The 12,539-nt window shown below is 45.9% G+C and overlaps 1 protein-coding gene across 1 annotated transcript in view; it reads right to left on the bottom strand.

Annotated features, from left to right (window-relative positions):
* The window catches only part of Fer1l6 (fer-1-like family member 6), a 155,444-nt gene that overhangs the window by 61,842 nt on the left and 81,063 nt on the right, over positions 1-12,539 (bottom strand). Inside the window, exons 20-21 of the mRNA XM_039080186.2 lie at positions 7,030-7,207; positions 2,577-2,701 (exon numbers count right to left, since the gene is read on the bottom strand). Coding sequence (XP_038936114.2) covers positions 2,577-2,701; positions 7,030-7,207 — 303 coding nt within the window. The remainder of the gene's footprint in view (positions 1-2,576; positions 2,702-7,029; positions 7,208-12,539) is intronic.

Here is a 12,539-nt window from a genome sequence, read left to right as displayed (position 1 = left end):
CCTCACAATTAGCTTTCCCAGCAGATGTATGAAGGAGGTCTGTCACTGTCCCAGACAGGCCCTCAATGTAGCCCAACAGGACAGGAGAGGGAAACCTAGGAGCTTTGTAACTGAAATCAAGACAGAGCAGCTAGGCAAAGGTGATCTCGGAACTGGTGAGACCTGGGTCTCCATCTTGGTCTCCACGCTGTACAATCTCTGATTCTCACTTCTTCATCTCCAGAATAGGAACACAAGAGCATGTGTCCCTGAGTTACATGAAGGGTGGTAAACAATGTATGGAAAATGCATATTGTCGTGTCTGGCATGGGAGAGCCTGGAATAACTGACACCTGTTATTATTAGCCAAAGTGGGTACTTGATTCAAAATTAGAGACACATCCAGGGTTCAACAGAAGCTATTTCTCTTTCGGATGATTATTTGATAAAGCAAGTCCATCTGTTCCTTTGAGATAAGAATCTAAATTAAACCAAGATGTGTGGAGATGAAAACCAGCAGGATAGCTATGTGGCTGTCCCATGCTCACTCAGACGTCTCCAGGGTCACTCCAGAGGCTCTGGAATTGCATGATTGAGGCACATGGATGGTTCTTGGGTTCACCTTCTGAGCCTACTCTTATCTGGGGATGATGGCTCTGTAGCGGCCATCAGGTAGAAGCTGTTTTAAGCCATTGGCATTTCATGCTTCATGAGGGAGATGTATGTGTTGCTTTCATGCCCATCACAGGTGAAGAAAGTGAGATCTAAAGATAAATGATCTTGGATTTGGACCAGGGAAACATAATTCCACAGTTATGCATTGTTTTGGGGTGTGTGTGTGTGTGTGTGTGTGTGTGTGTGTGTGTGTGTGTGTGTATGTGTGCATGCACATGTTTGCCAAGGGCACATGAGTATGTCTGTGTACATGTTTGAAGGTGTGTGCATGTGTGTACATGTTCATAGGGGTACATATATGGATGTTTGTAAGGGGTGCACGTGTGTATAGGTGCACATGCATGTACATGTATGTGGAGGCTAGAAGGCAACCTCTTGTATCATTCCTATGAAGCCATCTATCTTGTTGTTTGTGACAAGCTCTTTCACTAAGATAGGAGTTTTCTGAGCAGTGAGGCCCAGCAACCTGGCCATCTCCATCAAAACCCCCAGTGCTAGGATCGAAGTGCTCACCACCAGCCTGGCTTTCTACCTGGGCTCCATCGATAAACTCAGATCCTCACGCTTGTGTGGCAAGCACTTACAGCAGTGCTCTCTTCTGGACCCTCTCCAGGGTCCATGTGTACAGTCACCACTGTTTGTGTCCTCTCAAAAACCAGCAAAGAGGAAGGCCTCCTGCCTTCTGTTCCAATTAGACAATGAATGAGAATGGAGACCCTTTTCCTCCAAAGTCTCTCTGAGAAGGATGAGCCCATCTCTCCATGTGGCTCCTGTAGGCCTTTGTTCAGCCCTGCACATAGGGCTTGGCACAGCACAACCAGCCTATCTGCCTGAAGGACTACAAGCATGTCTGCCTCACACATTATGCAGGAGCAGGATCTCTCCCAACCCCCACCGTAGAGCCCATGCAGAACCAGCACTCAGCAGGCACTAGCTAAATGGACGCCATGCTGGCTCCCTTTACACTCTCAGTCTATGTGTGCTAAATCAAAATATAGTTGAATCCATCAACTGAATGGATCTTAGGGGTCTTGGAGAAAAATGTGCCCTCTTGATATCAGCCAGCGTAATGGCAGCCACTCTTCAGTCATTTATGCACCAAATTTTCCACTTCTTCACAACAGCTCTGTTTTATAAAGACAGAACTGGGGTCCAGTGAACCATTTGTCGGGGAGACACACAGCTTCAGAATAGACAAGCTGCACAGTGACCTTGCATCTCGTTTCCCACCTCTCTGTGAGGGCCAATTCTACATGGTCTTACCCTTCCCCCAAAAACAATTCAAGAACAGGTAAGGCTTTTGAGTCTAACCCATTAGAGAGATCTCCTGCGGACTTGTGCTGACTGGGAACCCTTTTTGGGGTAGAGCTTGGTGTGGGAGTCAGGGAGGAAGCAAAAGGAAACAACCACCTGCTCATCTCCTGTAACACAGCGCCTGTCACCAAGGGGTGTCCTCCAGGGGACACATCTGTAAAAAGCACCCTAGCTGCTAAGTGCTGAGTTAGAACTTCCTGATCAGAAAGCTAGAGCCTTCTCCTTCAGCAGGTCCGCTAAGGTGATGGCAGACTCAAGTCTCAGGAATGCTGTCTGAGCTGGCTTCTGATTTCTCATTCCCTCTGTACTCCCAGTGCCCAGCACCCCTGCAGGTGCCTGGGGTGCACCAGGTTCCTCTTCTCAGTCTTGTTGGCCCCTGTCTTAGCTTTAAGTCTTGTCCCTCTGCTTCAGCCCAATAGCTCAAGGAAACCAGTAGGCCTCTACAGCCTGTTCTTGACCCCGATTGGCTTCTGAGTCTGCAGGACTGTGCACTGGGAGGTGCAGAGGGAAAGGGGCGGGATGGGATGGTGTGACCCTCATCTTTCTTTCCCAGGCTCTGCCAAGCATCAGCTGTAGCAGTAGCGGGAAGGCCGCGGCTCTCTGGTTACCTTTGTGGTCTGGCACTGGGATAGGAATGTGACTTTGGCAAAGGGATCTGAAAGTCCATTGCTGTCAGCTGCGATGAGGCCCCGGGCTTGGTACATGTGTGCTCTCAGCTGAAAGACATGCTGGGCTGCGGGGGAAATTACAGAAAGGTCAAGTGTTAATAGGCTTTTAGGAGTGGTATGTGTTTATGTGTGTCTGGCAGTATCCCCAGACAGACAGCAGTGATACCAGCCCTGCCCTCCTCTGTGGCCAGAAAATGTGGAGACAGGGGAGAGACGCTAATGCCAAGTACTTTAAAAGCATCCCCCCTCCATGAGTTTTTGCCCATGGAGTTCCTTAATCACCATCACAGCAACCATGTGAAATATGTAATTATCTCTCCATTTATAGATGAGGAAAATGACCCAAAAATGGATGATATAATTTCCCAAGTATGCAAAGCCCAGATTTTTCTTCTGCATAACTCCAAAATCCACCTTTCTCCCACTAGAATGTCATATTTTAGCAAGCTTAAACAAGCAACATGATTCCCTAGGAATGTCTTATTTAAGAGTGTGTGTGTGTGTGTATGTGCATACACGTGCACATGTATGTGAGCACACATGCATATACAGGCTCATCCACCAATGTATAAGGCCGCTTTACAAATAGCTTTTTACTTCAATAAACTCAGTAGACACAGTGAGTTATCCATTCGTCTTCTACTTTGCTAGCCAATGATATTTTGTGTGCCGACTATGTAGAGTTTTGGTCTTGGTCTCCTAGGTACTGTCGATAGTGAGGGGACTAAGATAGCTTCCTGTCCTTGGAAGCTCCCCTGAGAAAAGGCAGGAGATGAGATGAGAAGCCAGATCACAGGGATAGGAGGGTGTGGCTGAATGATTTCGAGGATCTGGCCAAAGGGCACGGGAGACAAAGAGCAGAATGACATGTGTTAGATGGGATGGAACACAGAGAGAGACAGGTTCGAAGAGGCTGTCATTCAGTGGAGAATGACAGCTCAGCTGCTCACATTCATGGGACCTCCCCATCCCTGGCTCTTCAAGCTCACATCCTGTTTTCATATTCCCCCATCCCCCTTTGCCTGTTTACCTGCCCGTTTCCACCTCTCTGAAAGGGACAGTGTTAGGATGATCCATGTCTTTGTGTTGGCATGGGGACTTCTGTGTAGGGACCTTGTGTGCCTATTGCGATTAGGTCTGCTTACTTAAAACGAAGACCACAAACACCCTCTGAGGATTCCCTCAGCTGACCTCCATCAATCCTCCCCAGCAACTTCTAGGCATAAGCCACACATGTCCACTCAGGAACGTGAGCACAGTCATCTGTGAAATAAAGGCTAATGACTCCCCATTAGAGGAGGCTAAGGGCGGAGGGTCCTGTTGATTGTTGCAGTGTTGCCTACGGAGCAGCTGGACGCAACCTCAGAATCATCACAGCAGGATAGGAGGACGGCCAGACAGCTTGCTTAAGCAATTAGAAGTAGCATGTTAGAAGTGTACAGAGCCAAACAGCAGGATCTCAGGGATCTAATATAGAGTTGGAAAGAGAAAAGCGGAAAAACATGAGATCATAACAGTTGGTTCCTGTGAAGTAAGATTATATACACATGAGAGAACAGTTCATAGTCGCACATTCAAGGACAAGGGAGCTAATTCTAGGGCAATGGTATTGTCCTTTGAGCAGAGACCTTCAAGGTGGTAGCTTTTGATAGGCAGGAATGCAAGCCTTAAGTGGCTGCAGCAAGGGTATAAGATTAGTCAGTTTTTAAAAAATCTGTAACGTCTGGTCATTTGGAAGAAAAATCGTTGGCTACTTTGTGTGGAAGTAAGGGATATACACAGTAGAAGTCACATGACCTCAGACCTTGGAAATGTACATGACACATTGGGAAGTGTGGTAGGCCGCATGGTACTCTTAAAGAGCGGTGTGTGTGTGTGTGTGTGTGTGTGTGTGTGTGTGTGTGTGTGTAATGTGCACACACATATGCATGGGAACAGATGATTAGAGTAAGATGTCAGGAGGATAAAACTGTAGGTCAAGCTTTCAATGGACACAAGAGATGTAAGGGTTGGAGCCAAGCAGACAACAGTGCCCCCTGTAGGTGAAAGTTTGAACGGCCAAATCACCACCCACTGGAGACAGAAAAAAATGAGGGAGGGGAAAGACTGCTGCCCTACATAGATGGTGTCAAACAATTCTGACAGACAAGGTGTGGAGGGACCGGGAAGGCAGGATGCCAAAGGTAATTCCTTAGTTGACTGATATAAGACCTGATCATTTCTCCCTCTCTATACCCCATGCCACTGTCTGGCTTACATGAGGACCAGCATGGAGCTTAAGAATGGAGCAACCTTTTCAATTCCCAACCTAATCCTGCAGGCAATTAGGAGTCCTGGGCTGTGCACATTGCCCAATTAAGTCCAGGCCAGTTCTTCCGGTGCAAGGCTCTGCAAACTCCAAGCAAGTCAGCGGAATGGGAGAAAGTGATTCTTGGAGGCTTAGTTCTAAAGCCCTCCATGTCTCCATAGACACCAATTAACTCTGATGTTGATAGGCTGAGCTCTGCGGACGAGAAGGCCCCTTAAAATGACAGCAGTAAACACAGCAGTGCTCAGCAGACGTTACAGGGACACACTGACAGGAGTCAGCTGGGAGACAGCCATATGTTACTTCACATACTCCCGGCTTCAGCAGATTTCTCAGTCCGACTTGGTATGGTCTCATCCCTTAAGAGAATGCCCACCAGCTGCCTTGAGATGACTAATCCTGAGACGTTAGCAGCAACCCTTCCAACCGGAGCTACGTAAGCAGCATATTGCACAACTCTAGGGGGTGCCATTTTCTTAGCCTACATTTCAGGTTTCTTTAGAAACCTTGAATCTTTGCTCCTCAGAGTAGTCTAGCCTAACTCCTCATGCCATGGGGCCCCACCTCCTGCCCCCTGTGGTTATTAAAGCCACACCTGGATGCCCCACTTGAAGCCAGGATCCCCTCTTGCTCCCTCTACACCCCTACCAGGTTTTCTGCCCTGCCTTCCATATATAGATGCAAGGTAATTATTTGCTGAATGGATCTCCTCTGGAGCATACAATTTACCAGTCGGTGTGGAAGGCAGCCAGCGCCACCAATGTCAGAGCTCAGCAGAAGGTCATTAGGTAACCGTGAAGATGGCACGCTGTACAGCATCTCAGAGCCCCAGAAAGGCTCCTCTGGGTTGTTAGTAGCCCAAACAGTGAGCATGTCTGGGCCTTTGCATCTGTGTAGATGTTTCTATGAACAGAAACGGGAGCCAACTTGATATGGGTGTTATTTGCCCAAAGATAAAAAGCCCTAAGTAGTTTAATGGAAGGCAGATAAGAAAGTAATATTTAGAGCTGGTTTTCCCAACCCTTCAGCAGATGAGGGATCTGGTGTGATTTCTGGGTGTCTCCAAAATGTATTCTCCCCCTCTGTGAGCTGAAGAATTCCCAGGGTTGAAGGAGATCTGATGTATAACATATACGGCCCAATGCCTGGCACTTTGTGCTATGTATTCCCTCCCAAAATAACACACGTCCTGCAGACTTTATGAGCTGAGCCACTGTGTGCATATCCCAAGAGCCTCATTCTCTCTCACTATGGGTCTGCTTAGAATACACTGGCAGTCAAGATAAAAGGCCGTCCTGTGACACAGGAGAAGTTGAGTGTGTCTGTCATTCTGCAGTGTCCCCATTTGTGGCTCAACTCAAAACTCAACTTCCATAGAAGTGAAGGTAAAACTGCAGTCTGCTTTGCCTGGATTTAGCAGCTAAGAAAAGCACCAAAGTTAAAGTGACTTGAAAACAGAGCAGGATGCAAATGCAGGCATTAATATTCATAACGCAATTAAAATGTACTGAGATGTAAACATAATGATACTGATGGAGCAACCATATGAATTTAAACAATTCCATAAAACATGCTTCCTTTCCTTAAAGAAGCAGCCACACCAGGAACTGGCTAGAGAAACATAAGCGACTTCATCAATACCAGTTGCACTGGGTCACTGAAAGGCTAGGTACAAGGTTCAAACCTTGTATAAAAAGGAAAAAAAAATCACCTTAATTTCATGAGTCGCACCACACAAGAACTTTCTGTTTAAAACACAAACACATTTTTAATGCTGCTCACCATCTTTGAAGAAATCCATCCACCTCTCTCTCTCTCTCTCTCTCTCTTTCTCTCTCTCTCTCTCTCTCTCTCTCTCTCTCTCTCTCCCCCCTCACAGAAATGCATACATAAGTCCAAATGTAATACCTCTAAATGTGGCATTACTTTACATTTGGAAGAGAGTACTCTTGGCAATTGTACCAAAGAAGGCAAGGGAGTTGGTCCCAACTAAAACACAAATGCATGAATGCTGTCCCCACCTTTCTTTACACAAAAGCCCATCTGAGATGTCTCCTGCCTGTGTTTGCTCTGTGGGCACCATACCTTGGTATAGCAGGGCTGATGGTGGGTGATGGGTGCCTGATGATTTGGAAGGCATTTCTGCTTCATAGCCTGCTGGCAAGTTGTCCAAAACGGCATCGGAGTATCTAGTGGAGCCCAGCCACAGATATATGTCAACTTTTGCCTGTACAGTCCAGCCAGCCGGCCGTTTCCCAGGAAGCTAGGGGAGAGGACAAGGAAGGCTCTGTGATCACCAGAAGGCAAGCATGGACCCTATTCTGAGAAGATGGATCCTTCCTCTGTGTGTGTGTGTGTGTGTGTGTGTGTGTGTGTGTGTGTGTGCGCTCGCTCTTGCAAGCGCGCGCACGTGTACATTGTAAAATTGAAAGAAATGGTCCCAGTTGTCACATTGCATAGCTCCTGAGGACAACATCGATCTGGAGGCCCGAGGCTTAAACGTGAATTCTGATAACCACTGCCAGGTCATGGATCAAGTAGGTCTAACAGATACACGTGCTCACTGTCTGTTTCACAGATATGGACAGGGTCTGTGCTCCCTTACTCCTCAACTCTCACACCCGTGACTAGAATGGAGGGTTGGTGAGTCCTGTCATAGACTACTGGCCCTGAGCCTACGGTTTGCCTCTTCTTCAAGTTCTTCGATTCGCCTTGCCTTCCTAGAACCTTGGATACTGGAGTTGAAACCTGAGTTTCTGTCCCTTCACTGCATTCAGAGATTGCCTGTCCTGCTCTCCTGTCCCATGCTCTGTGTGAGGGGAAGTCCTGCCTGCTCTCCCAGGCCCTTTTGCCTGGCAAATGTTTTCAGATCCTTCATCTTCCTTAGGCAGTGTGGCTTTAAGCTCCCTAAGCTCTCTGCTTCCTATCTGTGAGGTAGCCTCATATGTAATATGGTGTGTGTGTGTGTGTATGTGTGTGTATGTATACATGCACACATGTGCAAATGTATTTATGTGAGTTCATATAGCCCAAGACCACAAGGATAAAAACTGATGCATTGAACATGCTTCTTTTGTTTCCTAGTCACTGGCTTTTGGGATCTCTCTGTCCCTACCTAGTCCTAGTACCAGCCTTGGCTATATTCCGGGCTTCTGACAAGAGCCAATGACACTTAAGACATGGCTACTTCTCTAGATTCTATTGACTCTTTTAAGTGTCTCTTCTGACAGGTCTTAGAATTGCCTCTCAATATCTCTCCTTTCTCCTACAGAGTTCTTTTTGTGGATGATCAGAAAGTCCTATTACTACAAGCCAGAACTTGTTCAGACAACTTCCCGAGCACCCATAAAGAGGCTTTGACTTCAAGTTGAGCACAGGTGTTTGCCTTTGCAGCTCGCTCCGAAGGTTCCGAAAGCAGATTCAGAACAACTTAATCAAACAGCCATTGCCTGTGCCACTGGGCTTTGGCCAATGGACTAGAGCCAGGGAGCATCAGACTCTGAGGCCCAGACAGGTCCTCCAAGTGCTCAGCTCTGGACACTGGCACTCACTCAAGTGATAGATGGGTAATTTTTATTATTGACTTGATCAGTTTATAAACATCTAACAGATTAGTGAGATAACACATTTGGGCTGTCCTCAAGAGTGTTACACGGGATTAAGTGGCGGAAGCGAGGATAAGACACTCTCTGAATGTCGGTTTCACCATCTCGTGAACTGGAATCCCACAGAGAGAAAAGGGGTGAAGTAAGCAGAAACATCCATCTCTCTTCTTCCTGACTGTGGACAGACTCCACCAGGCCTTCCCAGCAGGCTGTGGCAGACTGTGTGGCTTCAAACTGTGAGGCAAAACAAACCCTTCATCTCAAGTTGTTTCTTGTCAGGTTTTTGCTTTTTACAGACACAAGAGTAGTAACTAATACCAGTGATAAAAGAGAAAAATCTCAGGCAGTGGGTCTCAACCTGTGGGCCACAACAAGGGTCACATACCAGATATCCTGCATATCAAATATTTACATTACAATTCATAACAGTAGCAAAATCGCAATCATGAAGCATCAAAATAATCTTATGGTTGGAGGTCAGCACTACATGAGGCATGAGGAATTGTATCAAAGGGTCGCAGCATTAGGACGGTTGAGAATCACTGGTCAAGGGAGGGGAAGGAACATCCCTTGTTCAAAAGCACAGCTTGCTGCATTCAGCCTCTGTTTCCCCTGCACGTACAATGTCAAGTATTAAGTGGGAACTTTAGAATTAAGTCCTTGATGAGGTTTATTATAGTAATACTGCTATAACTGTTTCACTTTACTATTAGCTAGTGTCATAAACCTCCAATCTGTCAATTAAGCTTTATTATAGGTATGTGTGTACAGGGAAAATACCACATATCCTGCAGTTGCATGCTAGGCCCCCGCTGGGTGTCTTGGAACACACCCCCAGTGGATAGGCGGCCACTGCCACTTGGCTGAGCTTTAGTCAGTACCTTAGAGTAAGACCAGCCTGCAGCATCCCAGAAGGAGAAAAGAGCACACACATGCGCCTGGCAGGAGACATTCATATTTACTGAGTGTTTATGCTGCGCCAAGACCAGTATAGAGAACTTTCTGACTAGAAGAGCTCACATCAGTGACATGGGGCCAGTGAGGCTCAAGGATTGTGGATTTGATTGGTATGCAGAGCAGTCAAGATTTAATCTTTAGAAAGAAGGGTGGTTATGTGCTCAGCTTAAAAAAAAAGCAATAAAACAAAAACCACTTTGTTCTTAATCAGGCAAGTATTCAGCAACCTGTAATTTTTAAAATTGTAATAAGAGAAATAAGCTTCCTTTATCATTTCCCTGATGATTCAAATTTGAAACTTGTTCAAGCAAATAAATGCTTATCGAGAAGGCCAGGGATCTAATTGGTGCTCATTTGTGCACTGTTTGATCCACACCTGGAAGGCCCTGTATTTGATTGACAGCACGGAATGAAGGGTGGGAGGAAGAGAGGGAGGAGGAGAGGATGGGATGAAAGAGAGCGGGATGAGTCTGGGTCAGCCTAGGGTTATTTTGTTGCCATAACAGCATTTCTTCTGCTATTTGTAGCCATCCCGGGACATCAGAGCAAGAAAGGATTGGTGTCCGTGCACACTCAGCTCTGTGCAGAGGCCCCCTCTACTCCTCACAGTTGCTGTGTGTGTCTGTGCACCTATGTAGAGAAAGCATCTAGTTATGTGTGGAGGTTTACTCTGCCGTTCCAGGGAGGAAGATGGGTGTCCACATGCCTTTCTGTTGGTGCTAAGCCTGCAGACCTTAGTTCTAGGTATTTAAATTGTATGGCTCGGAACATACTATGTTATATTCCACCCTTAAACTTTATTTTAAAAGTTTCTTTTTCTTTAATGAAAAACAACAGAAAACATCATTCCTTCTACTGAGTATGCACATGTATGTACATGTGTGTATGCGTTTGTGTGAGTGTGCATGTGCATGTGTGTACATGTGTATACATGTGTGTATATGTATGTGTATATGCATGTGTATGTGTGTATGAGTGTGTTTGTGTGAGCATGCAAGTGTGTATGTATGTGTGTGAACTTATAGTGAGAACCAAAAGTCAACTCAAATCCTGTGAAAGTATTCCACAGGATCACTGCTATATTCCTATAGTACATAACATGGGAATTTTCCTAACAAGCATTTCCAAATCAAAATTGCTTTCAGGCATCCAGGTTTGATTTATTTAACCCTTTGAGACCAGGATGGAGAGCAGATTAAAACCCAGCAAGAATGGAAAGGTACGGAAACAGTTCTGTGAGCTGACATCAAATCCTGCAGGAGATGTAATGCCCAAGTCTTAGGCTTCCCCAGGCCTCAGCTACCTCCTCCTCCTCCCAAAATGGACCCAACAAACAGAAGGTCCAGTAAAGCCCATGATAGAGTTTGGAAGTCAAATATCCTTCCTGGATGTTTGAGCACTTGCTTCTCAGCCAGAGGCACTGTTTGTGGAGGCTGTAGAAACTTCAGGTCTGTAATCTAATTATCAGAAGGGTATTATCAGAAGATGATCTCCTCTCTTGTTTTGGCCCATCATGCCTGCTTCCTGGTCTGTATATACCAGAAGCCTTGTGGATAAGCTCTTGTTACCACAGTCCCATGCTAGTCACCACTCCTTCCCCTACACCACCATGAAGGACTGTGTCACCTCACCTGTGAGTCGAAATAAATCCCTGCCCTGGGATGTTTCTGCAAGGTGTTCTGACACAGTGACAGGCAGAGTGACTAATTCAACTGTACATAGATACTCTGAAGCAATAAACTAAGAAATCTGACTTTCAAAACTGCTTCTTGACTGTAGGTCTTCTAGCTGCCATCCTCTGACCCGTGGGCACTGTGGAAGTCTATGACTTTGCAGTGTGACCACCACAACCTACAGGTCTTTGAATGTTTAGGGGATGTTCACGGAGCAGACAGCTGTGCCACAGAAAAAAAATTTGAGGAAGTTATGGCTTAAAGGTTTTAGAGATTTACAGTCTATGCTTTTTATGAGACTGGGTCTTCTCCTATAGTCTTGGCTCTTTTTTTTTTTCCAGACTTACTATTTTGGGAAGAAGTAGGGAAGAGAGAGACTAAAAGGAAGTGGTGTGTGGGAGGGAGTTGAAATGGGAGTTGACAATCATAACAAGAAAGGAAATGGTTTTGCTGAATCACCCTTTCAAGAAGCTCGCTCCCCTCATGGTTACTGAATTCAAGGAGACCTAGTGGTGATCTTCCATAGCAATTACGGTGGCAACAGTGAAATGAAGAGAAAGAAGGCTATAAACACATTGCTAGAGATAACACGGGCTGGATACCTGTGGGAGCTCACTCCTGTGAGGCGGCACCCATCCCCTGACTTGACCTGACAGCTGCTCTTTGTTCTAATTTTGTACGGTGCCAGAATCCACCACAATATTTAGCAGAGAGTAACTTCATACCACTTTCTAGTATTTTTAGCACAGGCCCTTTGGAAATGATTTGCTATTTTTAAGACAAACCTTTCTTGCTTCTGTAGCACTCTTTGAATGGGGAGGGTGAAAGAAAGTCTCTGATATTTGGGATGAATGACTTGAGTAAAAATATATATTGACTTTTTTCACTTATAGTTTCATAGGAGCAGATTTTAAAAATTATTGTATGGACAGGACAGAAAGACATAAGCAACATCACTGTGTTAGTTCTTTCTCTCACCAATGTGCCAATTTCCCAGCAAAGGCAACTTTATAGAAGGATTCATTTTGGCTCGTGATTTAAGGGAGGCTACAGTCAACCATGGGTTGGGGGTGTGGAGGGGGGGCTGAAGTGGCTGTCCATCAGTCCATAGGAAGATGTCAAAGACAGATGACTGCCAATGCTCACCTCTTTCCCTGTTCTGCCCTCCTGTTCACTCTGAGACCCCAGCCCATAGGATGATGCCACTCATACCCATGGTGGGTCTGCCCACATCAGTTAAGGGTTTCTGGAAGCACATTCATCAATAGACCTGGATTGTGCCTCAAGGTCGATTCTAAATCCAGTCAGATTAATCACCACAGTCACAAACAACTGATGAGCTCTGCAAGGAATAACAAAG

This window comes from Rattus norvegicus, chromosome 7 (genome assembly GCF_036323735.1).
Source record: "Rattus norvegicus strain BN/NHsdMcwi chromosome 7, GRCr8, whole genome shotgun sequence".
NCBI classification, from domain to species: Eukaryota; Metazoa; Chordata; class Mammalia; order Rodentia; family Muridae; genus Rattus; species Rattus norvegicus.
This window is presented reverse-complemented; position numbering and strand designations above follow the sequence as displayed.